General features: G+C 40.7%; 1 protein-coding gene across 4 annotated transcripts; it reads left to right on the top strand.

Annotated features, from left to right (window-relative positions):
• The first annotated feature begins 607 nt into the window (after positions 1 to 607).
• Positions 608 to 20276, top strand: cpne3 (copine III). Of its 4 annotated transcripts, XM_047350259.1 has the most exons (17): positions 687 to 830; positions 1177 to 1325; positions 2128 to 2307; positions 2715 to 2789; positions 2875 to 2946; positions 3046 to 3126; positions 8983 to 9072; positions 13565 to 13663; positions 14056 to 14142; positions 14227 to 14286; positions 15324 to 15457; positions 15640 to 15694; positions 15823 to 15874; positions 15964 to 16097; positions 17335 to 17571; positions 17885 to 17997; positions 19769 to 19906. In XM_047350259.1, exons 2-16 carry the CDS (start codon positions 1194 to 1196, stop codon positions 17993 to 17995), a joined length of 1599 nt encoding a protein of 532 aa, XP_047206215.1. In that variant the 5' UTR covers positions 687 to 830; positions 1177 to 1193; the 3' UTR covers positions 17996 to 17997; positions 19769 to 19906. The 4 variants fall into 4 exon arrangements, with proteins under 4 accessions (XP_047206213.1, XP_047206215.1, XP_047206212.1 ...); XM_047350257.1 differs by lacking the exons at positions 687 to 830; positions 17885 to 17997 and adding an exon at positions 608 to 673 and having other exon boundaries at positions 19769 to 20276; XM_047350256.1 differs by lacking the exon at positions 17885 to 17997 and having other exon boundaries at positions 19769 to 20276.
• Positions 20277 to 20564: the final 288 nt, after the last annotated feature.

Genomic DNA, 20564 nt, shown 5'->3' with positions numbered 1-20564 from the left:
CTGAGTATGGCGGTATTTCTGGTTGTTGCACACTGATACCGGACCAGACAGCGCCCTCTGCTGTACGGGCATATGTATTACCTTCAGGTCACAGATAGTTCTGCTCCACTTGAGTGTGACAAACAAGGATACTAATAAAGGTGTGTGGGTTTATTATGCTCCTAATTTACTGACTAAAACTATGCAAAGTTTTGTGACTCAAAACATTTTTAAATTAAGCATCTTTTCAGGGTTCACAGTAGAGGTTATCCCCCATAACAAATGCAAAAATTGTTCACACCTGTCAAACCTTCCTATTTTGTCACATTACAACCACAACGTTTCATGCATTTTAATGGGGTTGTATGTGAAACACTAACACAAACTTACTGCTTAATTGGGAACAAAATGAAAAGAATACATGGGTTTTTAAATTATGAAAATGTGGAAAATTTTAAGGTGCATGAATACCTGTCTAACAGGCACAACACCGGGAACAGTCGTCGGTCTAGTCAAGATCCCTTTTGAGAAAGAGATCTGTAATCTGAATGAGTATTTTCCTAGTTAAATGACGTTTTAATCTAATATATTGAAAACGGAGCAGCTCCACCTCCGCTGGGCGTCGCTTCTGGAGAACAGGGGGAGTAAGTAAGCATTCTGCATGAGGCAAGGCAGAAGAGACGGATCAATTTAGGTATTGATGCGTATTCATTTATAATCGGCGACGTCTAGTTGGTTTTGCACGGCAAGCTTTAATTTAAATTTGCTCCTAAATATGCGGAAGTTGACGTGGTAAACCAACTAAACTGTCAGTTATTAATCCTGCTTGTCAGGTTTGGCTGGTAGCTTAAGTAAGTAAGTCGTACTTTTTTACGCATTAGCTTTCATCACATCCTGTAGCATTACTACGCAACTACGAGCCGTATTTAAAAAACATGTACTATTTTTTGTACTGTCGCGGTAGCAGCTAGTGTTAGCTTCGAGTTTGATCTCTAGTGGGTCAGTATAGTGGATGTAACGGGCTGGGTGTGTTTCGCATTTGCAGGGGCGACTCCCGAAGTTAAACTAAAGGGGAAAACATTGTCCGTATGACCCAAAATGGCGCGTTTAGACGCCTGTTACATTAACATTTTTATGGGTTACACAGTTCTCGACGTTGCGTAATTCGGTGTATTTTGTTGCCTGTGGTTTTTGCAGATTATTACCAGTAAGACATGGCTGCTCAGTGTGTAACCAAGGTGGAGCTCACCGTGTCCTGTGAGAACCTCCTGGACACGGACATCGGCTCCAAATCCGACCCCTTATGTGTCCTTTTAATGTGCAGCTCTGATTCCCAGTGGTATGAGGTCAGTAACGCCGACAGCATAAACTGTTCAAGCAGTTCTTGATATAAGTAATAATAAGTATATTCTGAATGTTAAAGTGTGAATAATCATACGTCATAACTCTTATTGTCTAAAAAAAAAAAAAAAAGCTAAGTATGTGGAATATCACTGCATTTATTGTTGGTTACAGTGATGGGGGAAATAAAGCTTTTATGACTGTCCACACAGTGGTGTGTTTTTTTTTATTAACAACTGTACACTGACAATAAAAACACAGCTTGCTGATGAAAAGTGGATTTTCCCCTCAAAGTTTCTAAAAAGCCCACTGAAGAAATAAAACCAGCTACTTCCACCTGGTGAGTATTTAGGTTGATGACATCACAAAAGAGAAACAGGAATGATCGGCTGGCCTTGATAAATGCTACACTGCACTAGCAGCTTTGGACAGATTTCAGCATAGAGTTTGAAGCATTCATTGTTGAAAAAAAAAAAAAACAATCAAGGTTTTGCATTGGCCTAGTCAAAGTCCAGATCTTAACTGATTCAAATGGGTGCAAACCTCAATAAACTTTAGCTTATTGCTGCTAAAGGGGCTTTTACAACCTACAAGTCATTGAGCTTAAGTCATTCTTTTCATTGTTGCATTGACAGTCATGCAGTATTTCTTTTTCCAGTGACTATGTGTGTTTAGTTGTGTTACTGTTACTCTCGGGGCTGTGTTAATCATTAAGGCCCAGATGGTCTCTCAACACGTTCTTTATAGCTTTGTTTGAGTTTATGACACTTCTGTTCATCACCATCCTGCATCCATCTTTCCCAACAGGTGGGACGCACAGAGAAGGTCCAGAATTGCCTCAGTCCAAAGTTTGCCCATAAGTTTGTCATTGACTACTACTTCGAAATTGTCCAAAAGCTCAAGTTTGGGATTTATGACATCGATAACAAGACAATTGACCTGAATGATGATGACTTTCTGGGGGAGCTGGAGTCCACCCTGGGGCAGGTGAAGTTGCTTCTTCTGGAACAAAGCATAAAACCTTAGATTTATTTATTTATTTTTAATGTTGCTGAATTGTATGGAAGCTCATTGCATGCACCAAAAAAAAAAAAAAAAATAGACATCTTTTGTCATAATTACAAGATCTCGTAATTATAACAAAAGATGTCCATTTTTTTTCTTCGGTGAATGCAGTGAGCTTCCGGAGAAGTCTCCATTTCTCTATTTTTAAATCTAACTGGACAAAGTTTTATGTCTGGTAAAGCCTTGCTGAAAGACTCTGTCATGTGACCTCCGATGTTCACTCCACCATGCTGTTATGGATGCTATTTGCCCATGGGGGGCCGTGGTTTGCTGATCGAGCACATTCACTCTGTTCTTTTTTCTTTTCCTTTCACTTACATATGCTGTAGGTTGTGTCCAGTAAGAAGCTGACCCGACCACTGGTGCTGAAGAACAAGAAGCCAGCTGGAAAGGGGACAATAACTGTAAGGTTCAGTAAGAGCAACAGAGAGAAGGGTTTGTGTCTTTAAGTCCTCTCTTAATTTATTCAGTCTAACCTTTGTGTTGCAGATCAGTGCAGAGGAAATAAAAGACAATCGGGTAGTGAAATTTGAGGTGGAGGCAAGAAAGCTGGATAACAAGGTAAGGGTGTTTCTGTTTGTAGCACATGTTTTTTAATTTCTAAACATTCGGGGGCATTTTATTGGTCTTTATTTAACTTTTATTCATTTTCTTTTGTAGGATTTCTTCGGGAAGTCTGATCCCTATTTGGAATTATACAAGCAGACAGAAACTGGATGGCAGCTGGCTCACAGGACAGAGGTACACCTCAGTCCAATGTCTGTGCTGCTTCTGGTAGTCTGAAAGAATTTCTTGTTTTTCTTGTATTTTTTATTAGTGTATGATCTGTTAGCCTATTGTATTTGTAGCTTATTCCACCTGTTCAGTTACAGCAGAGATGTCCACCATTGCTGTCACTGCTCTTGTTTCATGTTAGGCTGGTGTATCCGAGCCCTAAAACCCAAGATAATATAATTAAAGTGCATTTTCAGACCACTGCTGACATAAAATGGATAAAGAGCACTGTGTTATACTAGAGATGGAAGACTTCTGACTTGACTCGAGCTCAAGTCTCATGAACAATCTAATGCAAGTAAGCTAGTAAGCCTGTTGATGCACACATTGTCTTGTTAAAGGGTGCATCTGATATATTAACCACCAAGGTTTGCGGAGTGTGGGCTATTAATGGCTTGTAATCCCTGACCACAGTTGGCCCTGTAACGAAACTTTGGCCTAAATGACTTTAGGTTATTTTAGAACAACATAAACTGAACCTGACATATTTCTTTGAGTCCATGAACACTAGTTTGCTTGGATTTTACAGACAACCAAGCACAGCGTTTCACTAAGAGATATACTGTTTTCCTCACCCACCGATAGGGAGCAATGATTCGCTGCCTACTAAGAGAGGCATGTCCGAGCTACCGCACCCTGTTGGCAGTCAGACGCCTCGGAGTCTCTCAAACAGTTTCTAACTTTTAGCACATTTAATCTAAATTAGGCAGAAGAATGATTACACAGATCGGCACTGAGGCTACCGTCTCAGACCGTTGCCGTTTGTAGAAGGATGACGAAGAGCCCCGAAAGAAGGTCACAAGTAGTTTTATATCTGGTACTCCAATGCAATGGATTTGCCCCCCTCAGTGATTATCAGTAGACTGTGTCACCATTCTGGTGTCTATCTGATAGTGTGTAATAGCAGGTGTCCAACCTTGAATCTAAGTGGCTGCTGCAATCTAATCGCTTCTATTACAGTTACTGCGTTGGGTTGATTGTGGTACAAACTTCACGTCAAACTGTATGTCACTTAGGATTATTATTTTATTCCAAGAAAAGTAAAAACATTAGCATTTATGCTTTATCGTTCTGGTCTGTGTGTGAAAGCTCATCTATAAGTAATTGTAAGCAATGTTATTCCTAACAGGCAGAAGGAGAAAAGAACTAAAAAGAAGGAAGAAAGGGATTTCTTACCAGGGTAGCCATGAATCTTTTGTAACCTTGTTCTCCCTGAGAAATGAGGTGTGTTTGGCGCCACCCTTTAAATGATAATTGTATTGTCCTTGTTGTTGTGCCCAGCCAGCATGGTAACTACATTCTGGGACGTCAGCGGAGACTTCTAGCAGACACTTGTGGGCGGTTACGGACCACGAAATTTACGTCACACGGGCTTCACGGTCGAGCAGACAGTAGAGCAGACTAGGAGATATGAATTAGGCACCATTCTCTTGCTGCTAAGTTAGCATCATTAAGAAGACAACTGTATTCAGTTTATTTTTTTAAAATAAAAGCACTTACTGTTCTTTCTATATGAAAAAATCCCAACATTCTCACTCATTGCTATTCAATATGTGTTCTTTTAAACATATTTGCTGTTTTGGCTTCACACCAGATGTTTTAAGTGCAGGTTTAGTAGCATTTCTCATGTTCCTGCAAATTCTCCAACTTATAGTAAGGAGAAAGAAACACTGTTTAATGCACTTCATAATGAAGACATGTCCAGACCTTCAAAATAAAAGTACTTCCTGTTAGATTAATTCAAAACTTTGACATCCGCAGGCGTTACCCCCCTCCCTTTATGTTTATATTTCTAATGAGATCGTTTATAACAGTCTTTTCGTGTGTTGTATGAAATGTTAACAATATAAACAAGTAAGGGATTTGATTTCTTAGCATAGTAATGCAGTTTTAAAGGCATACATCTAATGAGAGAATATGTGTTTCAGTCATCAGAGACTTGAGAAGGACATGGGAAAGAAAGGCATGTAAACATCGAAGTTGTATAGTCGAATCTACTAGTTGGAATATTACACACCTTATAATTTTTCAGAGAAACTAATTGAAACTGAGAACATAAAGACTTTCATACAACACTCCTCTTGCTTTACTAAATATTTCTGAGCTAATTGCTGCTTTGTTTATGCTTGTCCTCTGAAGCATGTTTCAATTAAGCCATGAATTTGGATCATTGACTTACAGGGGTTGGACAATGAAACTGAAACACCTGGTTTTAGACCACAATAATTTATTAGTATGGTGTAGGGCCTCCTTTTGCGGCCAATACAGCGTCAATTCATCTTGGGAATAACATATACAAGTCCTGCACAGTGGTCAGAGGGATTTTAAGCCATTCTTCTTGCAGGATAGTGGCCAGGTCACTACGTGATACTGGTGGAGGAAAACATTTCCTGACTCGCTCCTCCAAAACACCCCAAAGTGGCTCAATAATATTTAGATCTGGTGACTGTGCAGGCCATGGGAGATGTTCAACTTCACTTTCATGTTCATCAAACCAATCTTTCACCAGTCTTGCTGTGTGTATTGGTGCATTGTCATCCTGATACACGGCACCGCCTTCAGGATACAATGTTTGAACCATTGGATGCACATGGTCCTGAAGAATGGTTCGGTAGTCCTTGGCAGTGACGCGCCCATCTAGCACAAGTATTGGGCCAAGGGAATGCCATGATATGGCAGCCCAAACCATCACTGATCCACCCCCATGCTTCACTCTGGGCATGTAACAGTCTGGATGGTACGCTTCTTTGGGGCTTCTCCACACCGTAACTCTCCTGGATGTGGGGAAAACAGTAAAGGTGGACTCATCAGAGAACAATACATGTTTCACATTGTCCACAGCCCAAGATTTGTGCTCCTTGCACTATTGAAACCAACGTTTGGCATTGGCATGAGTGACCAAAGGTTTGGCTATAGCAGCCCGGCCGTGTATATTGACCCTGTGGAGCTCCTGACGGACAGTTCTGGTGGAAACAGGAGAGTTGAGGTGCACATGTAATTCTGCCGTGATTTGGGCAGACGTGGTTTTATGTTTTTTGGATACAATCCGGGTTAATTGGATGTTTGATATCAGGATTTCTGCTTTTTGGAGTCAGCGGTTACCTGGCATATCAAGAAATTCGGAGAATGTCACCAGCTGTTCTGGCCATTGTAAGGCTGCCTGGCATGTGTGATGGGATCTTCAGAGTGATCAACACTCAGACTGAGATGTTACGTGAGCTGAATCGCAGACTGGATGTAATCCTTACACAGGATCGCAGGCAGGTTGTGGTTCCTGGACTCAGGGGTGAAATGGGATAAATCTTGGAGAAAGTTGTTCGCTTGGATCTGGCAGAAAGACCAGGAATTTGGCTGTTTGGATTCGCCTTTGAGAAGCACCAGCAAGACTCTCAAGGCTGACAGAAAATTAAGAGTCAGCCTAACCCAAATAATTATTGTATTTCTGAATCTGGCTCCCCTGCGCGGCCTTGATGGCTGGCTATCTTCAACCTCTCCTGGAAGTTATGTAAACATGACGCTCTGCTCTATCTGCCCCCTTCCTTCCCTGAGGACATCTGTGGACCTGCTCAGAACTTTGTGGCCGGTTGATGTACATTCCAACGAACCATCAAGGACAATGGCCTCTGGGACAGTGCTTCATGGACTTACTTGCACACACTCACTTGCACACACACACATGCTCAAGATAAACATATGCACCCCTCACATCGCCTTCACCGTTCCCAGCATGATGTTGTTTTGTCAACTTGTTGCTTCTTTGTGCTGAGGTTTTTTGCAATCTCAAACTGTATCTTGCTAAGGATAAAGTGTGAAATATGATTTTCGTTCCCTCTACTTACCTAATGTGGCCTCTTTTCTCATCTAGCAAGGGCAGCGCCTGTGAGTGGGCAGCAAAGTCTCGGTGACCCATCCCCCCCTTGTCTTGTGTCATGATGTATGTTTGGATGGGTTGTACTGGAATTCTAATTTCCCCTCGGGGATCAATAAAGTATCTTTGAATTGAATTGAATTGAATTGAGTTAGCACCCGAACATCCCTTTTAGACAGCTTCCTCTTGCGTCCACAGTTAATCCTGTTGGATGTGGTTCGTCCTTCTTGGTGGTATGCTGACATTACCCTGGATACCGTGGCTCTTGATACATCACAAAGACTTGCTGTCTTGGTCACAGATGCGCCAGCAAGACGTGCACCAACAATTTGTCCTCTTTTGAACTCTGGTATGTCACCCATAATGTTGTGTGCATTTCAATATTTTGAGCAAAACTGTGCTCTTACCCTGCTAATTGAACCTTCACACTCTGCTCTTACTGGTGCAATGTGCAATCAATGAAGACTGGCTACCAGGCTGGTCCAATTTAGCCATGAAACCTCCCACACTAAAATGACAGGTGTTTCAGTTTCATTGTCCAACCATGTTTCCATGTCTGAAAAGGTCTGATGAAGTAACTGACTGGGTAATAAACCAGCTAGGTGAGCACTGTTTTGTTTCTCTGATGCTTGATCCATAATCCTCGGTTTCATTTGGTTTTAACTGTCTGAATGGAAAGGGGAACCAGTTGTGATGTAACTGTTACACCATGAACTTTGCATAATGTTGCACACTGAATCAAGATCAGTATAACTGATCCCAGTGATGGTGACATGAGTGCTTGTGATAACCCTCTATCTGTGCTCTCGCCAAACAGGGGAACAGCTGAGGCCCATTGTAGAAGTAAATGTTTAGGCTGTTTTTCTTATTTTGAATAAGGAAAGAGGCTCACCACATTAGTGCGTGTGTGTGTGCGTGTGTGTGTTGGACCACATAAGCTAATGTGGTAAGTTTTCTATTATAGAATGGTTTTATTTTATTGATTGTTTTTCACCTCCAGCGTTCCCCCTACCGATTGGTGATTCAAAAGACAGCATTACCAGCTAGTGGTAGAGGTTGATTGAGGTCACATACAGGTAAGGTTTGGTTTACCTGAAGCCGGACGGTTGTACGGTGCCAGGCATATGCTGGGATGATGTTGGAACCAGTGGGTAAATGAGGGCACCAATAGATGTTCTGAAAGTTTAGATCGCCACTCCAGGAAAAAAAACATGATGCATTGTTTGCCGATCATCACAAAACTCTCTGATATCTGGGCCTGGCATCTGGACCCATCTACTGGACTCTTTCTTAAAGCCTGCATCATTGCTCACAGAATGCTGGTGAATGTCGTTAGCTGCTCTGCAGGTTTTCCAGTCAATGGTTAGGCTGCCTTTAACACTGGGCTTGAGAAGACAGTGTTTGTGATGTATCTAAGACCAGAAGAACCATTCATACTGGTGTTAAGGAGAGACACACCTGTATTGCTTGTGACAACATGGTCTCTGAAGCCAGTAGCTCTGACTTCAGGACACCTCTGGTGGTGATTCTGTACATGCTACATTATTGACATCCTGTCTGACTCCTTCTGAGAAAGCAGCATGGTTCTGTCTTTCAGCCAAACAATAGCTGTTCGCATGCAACATATGTGCCCATGGACTGCCTGTGTAATGTGGAAATCCTCCCATGGTGACCCAGGTCCGTCTACCTGTTCCCAATCACACCTATTTGGGATCAGCTCAGACATTACAGCTGACTCACTACTGGTCTACCAGATCTTAAGGACCAGGTACAATATTAGTGGACCATCTTGCTTCAACGGCTGCTTCAGCTGTTATTTACCTATATTGTGATTTTAGAGCAAAATTATGTAGTTACTGTGAACCCAAATGGTTAAAAATGCCTCAAGTTAGATTTATTAATGTGACAGATCCAAAAATCTACCTCTGTGTGATTTCCCTAAACTTTGTTTTCAGGTGGTGAAGAATAACTTGAACCCAACATGGAAGCCATTTAAAATCCCCCTGCAGTCTCTGTGTGGAGGAGACTTGGAGAAATCAATTAAAGTAAATATGGTCTTTGTCTTCTGAGCATGAAATGAGTCATCTGGATGCACCTACAGTCACCCTTTTGTTTGCAAAATCTCAGAACATACAAAGACATGTGTTGTGTATTTAATGGTAGCTTGATGATGTATATTATTTCTTTAACCTCTGAAGTGAGCCTATCAGGAAGGAGCATGCAGGACAAGTGAGTTATTTAGTGTGCCACGGTATTGTCTTTTTCATCTTTCCATTACGTACTGGGTGAGGTATGAGAGTGAATGAAGTACAGGAACACAACGAGACCAGGAATGTTGTTTTCACCTCTGACTTAGTATCATCTAGAACAATCTTGATGTAGAAGCATTAGTCTAAAGCAGAACTTTAAAGGATTTTACCTTCTTTCTGAGTTATTTATTTTTATTTTATTCTTGCATGTTTGTTTCATCTGTGTTTTTCACCTTCCAAGAGACACCTCAAACACAATCAAACACAAATCACATGTTTTCCTGTAAACCTTAAACAGACTGTGGTTTGGGTTGTGGTCAGATTTTTGTCATGGCTTGTTCCGTTTCGGTCGATACGTTGACCGTTTTATTTGTAGTCTGTGACCTGGCTAGAACCATGCATTCTTGCACTGGGAACAAAGACCTCATCTTGCAAAAGTATTCATGCTCGTTAAACTTAATCACATTTTGTCATTTTTCCACCACAAACACTAATGTACTTTATTTATTTTGTGTGACAGACCAACACAAGGTCATGCATAATTGGCAAATGAAAGAAAATGATACATTGCATTCCCACAGCATGATGTTGCCACCACCATGTTTCATGTTGCTGATTGTGTCCTGAGGGTGATACGCAGCGTTAAGAGTTAGTTAGTTTTCTGTCACACTTGACATTTTGGTTGCAGGCCAAAATGTTCAATTTTGGTTTTATGCGGCAGTAAGTAAGTCACAAAACGCTGTGCAACATAAAACACATTAAATTACACTTAATATAAAAAAAACAAGCATATAAAAAGCACAATAAAATCATGACAAAGAAGCCTGGTGGAAAAAACACTTTTAATTGTTTTTGCAGGACAAAGCTGTTTCACAGTATAGGAGCCACAGACTGAAATGCCTGATCCCCCTTTTAGTTTGAGCCTTGTACAAGGAACAGCCAGGATATTCTGGGCTTGGGTACGAAGGCTACATTATTTTGCTAAAGGAGCCAGGAGCCTGGCCCTTTACAGCCATGTTGGTGAGAACCAGAATTTTAAACCAGATTCTAAAATCCACTGGGAGCCAGCGTAGACTGGGGAGATATGAGAGTGTTAACTAGATCTGGTAAGAAGTCTGGCTGCTGCATTCTCAATAGTTTGCAGACGTGAAATCGATTTGTCCAGACTGGTAAAAAGAGCATTACAGTAATCTAAACAGGATGACACAAATACATGAATGATATTCTGTAGATCTGCTTGAGAGATCATATCTCGTATTTCAGAAATGTTTCTTAAATAAAAGAAATAGGGACGAGAAATATATCGAATGTGTTAGTCAAAGCTTGAAGAGTCAAATGTAACTCCTAGGTTTTTTACATTGGATTTGGTTGCTGGGCAAAAGGGGGTACTGTCTGATAAGTGAAAAAGGGACTATTAATAAGGTATCTGTCTTATTAGCATTTAAACTAGAAAACAGTTGGAGAGCCAGTCACTGATCCGAGATAAACATTGACAAGGGTGAGGTTTAAGCTGGTGATGTTTAAAAGATACAAACGGTTTGATGTCATCTGCATAGATGTTAAAGGGGACATCAGGAAAAGACCGAATAATGCCAGCTAAAGGAAGAATGTTATAAGAAAACAATAATCGGCCCAGAACCGACCCGTGTAACACCACTTGTTAAAGGAGCATAGTCCGAAGAGAACTTGTCTGTCTTGATGTAGAGTTTCCTATCAGATAGACAAGAAGAGAACCAGTTCAATGCAAAGCCAGAAATACCAGCCAGAATCTTCAGCTTATTTAACAAAGTTGTGTGGTCGACAGTATCAAGAGTGGCACTGAGATCAAGTAGAACCAACACAGAACATGTTCCTGCATCAGAAGCCATTAAATCATGTCCCCATGTCCACCAATCAAGACAGTCTCAGTAGAGTGCCGTTTAGGAAAGCCAGACTGAAAAGGTTTAAAGATCTGAAGCCTACACAACAAGGATCTGAGCTGGGTTTCAACAACTTTTCTTAATAATTTACTGATAAAAGGCAGCTTGGAAATAGGATGAAAGTTGGAAAACAAGCTGATATCAAGATTATGTTTCTTTAGGACAGGGGTCACCTCAGCAATTTTGAAGTAAGATGGAACATAACCTTGCCTCAGAGAGTTGTTAATTATTGACTGTTCTGAAGGACCAATGCAGGTTAGTGACTGAACAAATAAAGAAGGGGGGGTAATACTTCTAAATAGCAAGTAGAGTGTTTCATCTTTCCTATTAAAGAGGTCAGGTCATTTAATGTAATTGAAACAAAAGAAGTAAATGGTTCAAAACCCTGAGACTCATCATCATAGGAAAAGGAGCCTGGGGAAACATTAGATCTCTAGTCCATCACCTTCTTTATAAGGACATTGAGTAACATTATTACAGTCCTCATCTGAGGTTAACCCAGCATACAATGGTGTTAATAGTATTAAATAACACTTTGGGATTGTTTTTATTCTGATTTGATTTCTAAAATACAATGACACAGCATCATTAACCACCTTATTATAAGAAGCCAGAGATTCTTTAAAATATTTGGGGTGGATAACTGGAACTGTGCTTTTCCACAGACGCTCTTTTTACCGGCAAGAGTGTCTTAAGTTCACGAGTTTGATTTCTTAACTGTGGTGAACAAGGACAAACAGGACCTTTAATAGGTTTTGTATGGAGCAACATTCTTACAAATAGCAAGGCGGTGTTAATTGAAAGAGTTGACACTAATCTCAACATTATCATCAGATGTTGTAAACGTAAAAAGAGAAGAAAACTTTGCAGTTACAGAACTATCAATAAAGCGCCTGCCTTTAGTAAAAACCTGTTTCCAAGTGAAGAGAAACATTAAAAGAGATCACCTTATGGTCAGTATAAACGACATCTTTTATGTCCAAGTTATTAAGAGGGAGACCATAAGTAAAGAGCAGGTCCAGAGTGTGTCCCGCAGTGTGAGTAGGCTCGAACACATGCTGATAGATGTTAAAACAGTCTGTAATGTTGAGGAAGTCCCCAACAGAGTCGCTGGATCGATCGCTAACATGATTGTTAAAGTCCCCAGTGATGATGATCCTATTCAGTTTCACTGTTTAAAAGATGAAACAAAAATTCTCAAAGTTTGAGGGAAACGATGAAAGAGTTTCCAGTTGGACGATAAATCAAAATGGCATTTATGGGCTCTTGAACATGATAATTTCAAAGGAGTATTTTAATAGATAGTTTGACAGGAAAAGACCCTTTCGTAAATAACAGCTGTACCACCTCATCTGCCTGTCCGTGGTGCAGCTCAAAAAGAGCATCAGACAGGGCATAGTTCTAGAAGATGAATGGTAAATGGCATGAACTTGTAGAGCACTTATCAAGTCCCCAGAGACCCCAAAGCTCTTTACACTACAGTCATCCACGCATTCACACATGGACAGTGGTGAGCTAATATTGTAGCCACAGTTGCCCTGTGGCAGACAGACAGGAGTGAGGCTGCCGTACCATTGACGTCCTCTGTTGGGACCACAGCCATGGGTACAACAGAAGAACTTTTCTGGAACTTTCAAAATAAATCACTCCGCTGCTCTACTCTGCGTCGTAGAGACAGGATCTCTGCTGGGAACTCTCTGGAACACAGTTTGCTTCTGTAGACCTCAGAGAGAAAGTCAAGCCACGCTTGTTCCTTAATTACCCCGTTCATGAATAAATACCAGATACACAAACAGCAATTCATTCTTACTTAACTTAGTGCATATGATCGATGATCGTATGACACTCTTGGATCCAGTTTGAAGAGTTATATCTGTTTGCCAGCAAAGAGACATTAGCGCGTTGTGTCCCTCCGTCCAGTTCTGCTGGGGACCTGTGTGGAAGAGGTCAGATTGTTGCAAAACCTGTGTTTTTATTTGGACAGTGACGTCACAAGAAGTCCGCTGTTATTCCGTTTCTGGCTGTGCTGGAAATAGGTTAATGTGATTTATTTTGAAAGTTCCAGAAAAGCTCGTACTGGCCTTTAATTTTGTCCCCATGGCTGGGGTCCCAACAACAGTTAAATGCACAGGATAGAAATGCACGCCACACTTTTCATATTTCTGTTCGTAACACACCTATAGTTCTACTTTACAATCATGCACTGCTATGTGTTGGTCTGTCACATAAACTCCCAGTAAAATATGTTGAAGTTTATGGTTGGAACCTAAATAATCTAAAAAGAGTTGAGATGAATAGTTTCACTATGCTGTGGTGTGTGGTTTTCATTTACAGCGCAACTACAGCCTAATTTGGTTCACTGTTTCTAGGTTGATTGCTACGACTATGACGATGACGGCTCACACGATCTTATCGGATCCTTCGAGACCACAATGAAACGACTCCAGGAAGCATCGCAGACCTCTCCGGTATAAACCATGTGCTTGAGCAAGCATTGTTTGGACGTTGTGGCCAACCAATACCTAAAACATCCCATTGATCCTGATACTATTTGGTCATATTTTATGTTGTCTTATTGTTCTGAGATACCACCCTGTTGGGTACGAGTTTCACAGGCTGTTGTAGAAGTCTGACAACAGGCGCCAATGAAAGCCAGAAGAGGTAGAAGCAGATGGTTCCACCTGTAGCCTGTTCTGAAAAATATTGGCCTCTATCCTTGTTCACATCCTTGTTCTTTGTTCATTTATTACCGTATCATAGTATGCTATAATGTTATTAGTTTGAGATTATTTTTTCAAGCCTCTCTGTTCTCTTGCTGTTCCTGTCGTAATAAATCCACCATCATCGTCTCGTTCCGCAGGCGGAGTTTGAGTGCATCAACAGTAAAAAGAAACAGAAAAAGAAAGGCTACAAGAACTCTGGCATTGTGAGCGTGAAGTTTTGCCAGGTGGGGCATCTGCTGTGTTTGTGGTCCGTTGTATGAATGTGGGCATTGTTCAGAGGTGTGTACAACTAATGCTTTTTCTTCTAGGTTGTAAAGGAGTATACATTCCTGGATTATATCATGGGCGGCTGTCAGATCAACTTCACTGTGAGTTTTAGCTTCTTCACAAACGCTCACTGTTTATCTGTTTTATTTCTCATTGGTACATTCTAGCAGCGCCTACTCTGCCTGTCAGAGGTTTACATAAAGTCATCATCGGCATGAATGTTTGATTGATTTCAAGCTTTTAATGATACTGTTGAACTGTTCATTTTTACAAGCTGGTACAACACACAACTTTTTAAAAGGAAGAATTTGTTTGACAAGTTTGCATTTTTTGTGACTCAAAATTCTGCATACTGGCACTTTCTTGGCACTTTTTTGGTATCGGCAAGTTTCTGGTATAGTTCTGGCTGGATATCAATGGTAGCACAAATACATTTGTTGGGTTTCCTGGTACAGACCAGGCCTTTAAGTGTTGCCCAAGGCTGATGTTAGGCCTATTCCATAATATTAATGGTAGCCTATTTTATCCAATCCCAAACTATTTTTGATGGGTGTTGGGAATCATTGTCCCTTTCTTTTCCAACAAGACCTTGTGTGTAAAATTGTTTCCAAACTTGGGGGTTGATTTTGGAGCGGGCACTTCTTCATTGGTTGCCACCCCCAACGTACATGCTGATGTTTAACTCACTTCATTGTGGACTATGACAATGGTGTTCCAACAGCTTCAGGTTAATAATTAGTTTGAAACTCTTCATAATGTTTTGTTTCTAAACAACCTAACTGGTTTCCTCATCTTTGGTTAAAAATTGAAATGAGCTCTACCATTTCTGATAAAAACAAGTGGTCAAAAATCGAGCCAGAATGTTCACAAGAGCTTATTGATGGCTAAAGAAAGGTACGAGTTGCTAAGGGAAAATTAACCACATATTAATGCAAGTGAATGTTTGTATCTGCGCCTATGTTTATAACTTTAACGCACCATTACAAGTACATACTTGTTTTTAATAATAATAATAATAAAGTACATCAGTAAAAGCCTAAAATCAATGTGGCATCCAAGCCCAACAAATAGTGTATGTAAACATCTGACCCAAACTGGACATCTGCTGGTTTTTATGCATCCATTTTTTTCCCAACAGGTGGCTATCGACTTCACCGGCTCCAACGGGGATCCCAGGTCTCCTCAGTCCCTGCATTACATCAGTCCTCAGGGCGTTAACGAGTACCTCAGTGCTATTTGGTCTGTGGGCAACGTCATTCAGGACTATGACAGGTAGGAACACGTTTCGCATGTTCGATCACTCCCAACTCGGAGAACAACAAAAGCTAAAATCCCTCCAGTGTAAGTGATGAATATATTACTTCAGGAGGAGCAGCAGCAGGTTGTGCCAGGGAATTTAAATGAAAACCTATTTTGTTGCTTCTTTTACCAGCATGATTTGTCTCCTTTTACAGTGATAAGAAGTTCCCGGCATTTGGCTTTGGAGCCCAGATTCCGCCCTCATGGCAGGTAAATCTCATGCTGAAACGTGACACGACTAATAGCTCCAAAACGCCTGAACCGGGGTTTTGTTATCAGATAGAAACATGGTTGTTTTTGGACCCCAATACTTTGAAACTGATGATATCATTTTACAGGTTTCCCACGAGTTTCCTCTCAACTTCAACTCATCCAATCCATTTTGTGCAGGTGTGGAAACTTAACTTTGAAACCAACGCATACTGGAGGTGTCAGCTTTCGTTATGTTAATGCTAGTTTGATCTGCCGTTGTGCTGCAGGTGTTGTAGGCGTGGTGGAGGCCTACAGGGCGTGTCTCCCCCAGGTCAAACTCTACGGTCCCACCAACTTCTCCCCTATCATCAATCATGTAGCCTGTTTTGCTAAGCAAGCCCTCCAACAGACCACTGCATCAGTGAGTATGCATAGCTCCATTTCTTCATGAGGCAAGACTCTACGCTATGTGTTTGGAAATATTTTCCTTATTTTAGCGCTATCAAACACAAGGCCGTGTTTCTTGTATAAATCAGTTCAGCATAGGATTCGCCACTGTTGTCAAGGCAGTAAAACATCAGCAGGACTTTTGGTGACAGCCAAGTCAAAATCAATTATGGTTACAGGAGATTCCTTGAGAAATAGCAAACACCCATAGAAATACAGATTATTCATCTATACGTTTCAGGACTACCTTACTTATTAAGCAGCAATGCAGTTTGGAGGTCATAATAATTTTGGGCTTTTAATGATTTCTTTTGCTCTGTTCCTTTTTCAGAGTGAAATGTTTATACGTCTGTTTGAATGGTTTTAAAATCTAGAATTGGGTGCACTTGTTTCAATTTATTGTGGATTTTTTTCTAACCCAGAGGATCAAAATTGTTCGTACAGTCTAGACATAGACTCACTGATATCAGGTTGAACCTAAACAGAATCGTTTTTGTAGTAATACACAAGCTTCTGGCATTGGCGGTTTATTTAAGATGGCTCGGTTTCTGACACAGACTTGGCTTTTAATCCCAATTATACATCAGAACTGCTTTTGGAATGGACAAAGCGTACATTAAACCTTGGTGCACACCAGGAAACCAACTCATTTAAATGATCTCTTTCAATTCTGACAACAGTGCTAAAACTAACCAGCATTATGACAGAAGCTAGCTGGTGGCTACACAAGGGGTGCAAGCCAAAGATATGTTAGGTCAATGTATATTTTTAATGTGTATGTATTATTTGTGGATTTGAGAAAATCTGGAATAAATTGAAACTTGTGTGATGAATTTTTGTGTTTTTTGAATCACTTTTGTTACTATGCCTCCTTGGAAAGGAAATGGATAAATAAATCAAAATCAAGGTTATCTCTAGATAAATATGACATTCATGTCTATAATGAGTTTGTGTAAACTTGTTCAAAACTTGTTTGCAAGTATCCTGATTGCCTCTGTACCCTTTCTGTACTGTCACTACACCCTCTACAAGTGTTCACTTTAGAGCCAGCTTCCTGTATAATCTTCCTACTGGAAAACAAGTTATAAATGACTTCATCCAACTCAACATTCCCTGGGGTTAAAAGCTCACTGAATCTCTGTTTATGCTATTTTCAGATTACTAATTGTTGTTGTTGCTCTAAATGCGGTGTTGTCTCTGCCCTCCTACAGCAATACTTTGTCCTGCTGATCATCACTGATGGGGTAATCACAGACATGGACGAGACGCGCAACGCCATCGTCAACGCCTCCCGGCTCCCCATGTCCATCATCATCGTCGGGGTGGGAGCGGCGGACTTCAGCGCCATGGAGTTCCTGGACGGAGACGACGGTCGTCTGCGTTCTCTGTCGGGCGAGGCCGCCATGAGAGATATCGTCCAGTTTGTTCCCTTCAGGCAGTTTCAGAATGTAAGTTAGTCAAATAGTGTATATCACTCTTCTTCTTTCCATTCCTCTGCTTTTTTAAGACAGAATAGGGAGCAGCGTTTGCTGTGATTTCAGCTGATTCAGCTTTATTTTTCTGTTTTAAGAAGCTAACCCATTACAATAAAAACTGCATGCATTTCACTTTGTCATGTTTGATTGGGCCGATTTCAAAATGGTGGCCTTGTCATAGCAGAGCAAAGTCTTCTGATACTTCAGATCAATGGATGCCAAGCTCCTCAGCAAAGAGCTCACTTAGTTTTTGTGTTTACATTGTTTATCTATCTTGTTTTTTCAGGCACCCAGCCAAGCTCTTGCACAAAGCGTATTAGCCGAGTTGCCTCAGCAAGTAACCTCCTTCTTCAGTTTATTCAAACTGAAGCCTCCCCAAGATCCAAGTCCTTCTTAGGGGTACACATACTTATGATGAATCATTAAGCCCTTCATTTATTTATGCTCTGCCTCTACAAATAACGGTCTCAGGCCCTTTTCTGACCTGCTATTAATATTTGTTTTGGGTGATCTGATCCCAAATGGACAAGTCCAAGTGCATATCTTCACATCTGGGATTAAAATGCTACTTCACATGCATTTGAACCGACCCATAATGGACCTTCATTACAACAAACTTTAATGTATTATATTTGGATTTTATTTGATAGACCAACACAAAGTTGCAGATAATTGTGAATTGGAGGGGAGAAGGTTTTTAAAATTTCTACCAAGAAATCTGAGTGTAAAATGTAGCACGAATTTATGTTCAGCCCCTTTTCTCTGATATCTCCGAATAAAACCAAATGTATAGCACATCTGCAGGTCTACCAAACCCAGCACCTCAACTGTAAAACCAGGCAAGGAGAGTATAAATCAGCTCAGGTGGGAAATCTCTTGACAGGACAACTATTAGTCGTACACTCCACAAATATTGCCTCTATAAGAGAATGCAAAATAAAAGCCATTGTGTGGCGAAAAATTACCATTGCACATGCCTTAAATACACCGTCTCCATTGTTTAAGATGGCTGTGGCAGAATTGTGCTGGGGTGTTGCTTCTCTTCAGCAGGGACAGGGAAGCTGGTCATAGTTGATGAGGAGATGGATAGAAATAAATACAGGAAAATCCTGGAGGGAAACCTGTTAGAAGTCAAATTACATTAATGTGTTATAATGGCCTAGTTAAAGTCCAGACCTAAATCTGAGTGTGAATCTGGTGAAAGATTTAAAAATGGGCATTCGCAGATGCCCTCCATCCAATTTGATTGAGCTTGAGCTATTTCTAAAAGAAGAATGGGTTTTTCTAAAATGTTTTTTCTACAAAGTATCGACTGAGGAGCGCTAATCCAAATGCACGGCGCGATTTTCAGAATTTTTATTGTAAAAAAATAAATAAAGGACAATATTTCATTTTCCTTTTACTTCCCAAATGTGCACTAGTTTGTGTTGGTCCATCACAAATTGGAGTTAGTGGTTGCAGCGTGACAAAATGTGAAAAGGTTCAAATTCTTTTGCAAGGCACTGTAAAGCTGCTTCCATGCAGAAATTGGAGTTAACTATGAGGAATGGGGAACTGTGAATGAAAGACCTTGGAAACTTATGTGACTTTATTTTTTTGTTTTACCAGAAATCCAGTAATGAAACCAGAAAAACAAGAGAACAGAGAAAACTCTCTTTTGTGAATTTTCATCCGCTCTGAAAGGCGATCCTTCAGTGTGTCCAAGAACAGATTTACATTTAAACTGTACTTCCTCCATCTGTGTCCACTTTTAATCTGATCAGCCAGAACAAATGTTAGCTCTGAATAGGTTCTCACTAATCAGTGGCATGAAACGTCAGAGAGAGGGATTTCCTAATTTTGATCACTTTGCTGTCCTCTAACATCTTCTCACATTGTCTTGAGACCCTTGCTCGTTCTGAAACCGAGGTAGTTGTAGCTTCTTTTGCATAACTATTTCAGTTTGTATACGACGGGGATTTGTATAGAATTAGCTTGCGGTGGCTAACATTCACAAAATCAAAATCAGGAATCTTCCTCTTAACTGCCTTCATCAGCATGGCATCCTGCTTGTCACTCCTCCCTGCATTTCCATATATCAGCTCTAAATAACAGAAAGACTCAGTTGCATCATTAATATGCTGTTTGGTTTTTACTGTTTTAAAAAAAATCTACTGTTTTATTGCTTTAGGCTCCTCCCGAGGCCCTTGCAAAGAGCGTGTTGGCTGAAGTACCGGCTCAGCTAGTGGACTTTTTCTGCACCATGAAGCTAAATCCTCCAAACCCAAGTCCTGCACCAAATGCCGCAGGGACGCCATAAATGTGATGCCATAAAGAAACCAGGTGGACTCCACTTTCATCTCCTGCAGATCTGAATAAGACTCTAGCTTCATCTCATTATAGACAGAACCTTCCCATTACCTCTGCCTTTCCAGCCTATCATGGTCAGCCAGTCCAAACAGCACTATTACATTGTTAGTGTGCACTAAACCGCTGATGGAGCCAGCTGTTGATAACATCCAGGGCTGCTCATTCAACTGTTATTTTATGTATGAAAACAAGAATCATTCCAGCATTTTGGAAGGCTAAGCCGATGTGCATGACAGTGTACTTTAAACTAGCTTTTTGCAGTAAACAGAATGTAATTATAATGGAATACATCTGTAGAAGCCCATTAATAAACTCGTAGTTATTTCTTGGTTTCATGTAGGATCCAAGTTTGCATGTTAACATATAATATTTTGCCAGACGTATTGAGATGCATCCCTTTACACACATATTAAGTTTAGTCATATCCTATTCTTAATCTGTAGACTTTAATATGATGTTGGCCCACCGTTTGCTGCTGTAACGCTTCAACTCTCGTTGGGTTGTTGTCCACAAGAGATGTGGGAATTTTTGACCATTCTTCCAGGAGAGTATTTGTGAGGTGGTGAATCCAGTTGATTGCAGGGTTCAGTTCAAGCTCTCCCTCACCAAACGTGCTC

This window comes from Girardinichthys multiradiatus, chromosome 21 (assembly GCF_021462225.1).
Source record: "Girardinichthys multiradiatus isolate DD_20200921_A chromosome 21, DD_fGirMul_XY1, whole genome shotgun sequence".
Lineage (NCBI taxonomy): Eukaryota > Metazoa > Chordata > Actinopteri > Cyprinodontiformes > Goodeidae > Girardinichthys > Girardinichthys multiradiatus.
Note: the sequence above shows the minus strand (reverse complement) of the source record. Positions and strands in the feature narration are given on the sequence as shown.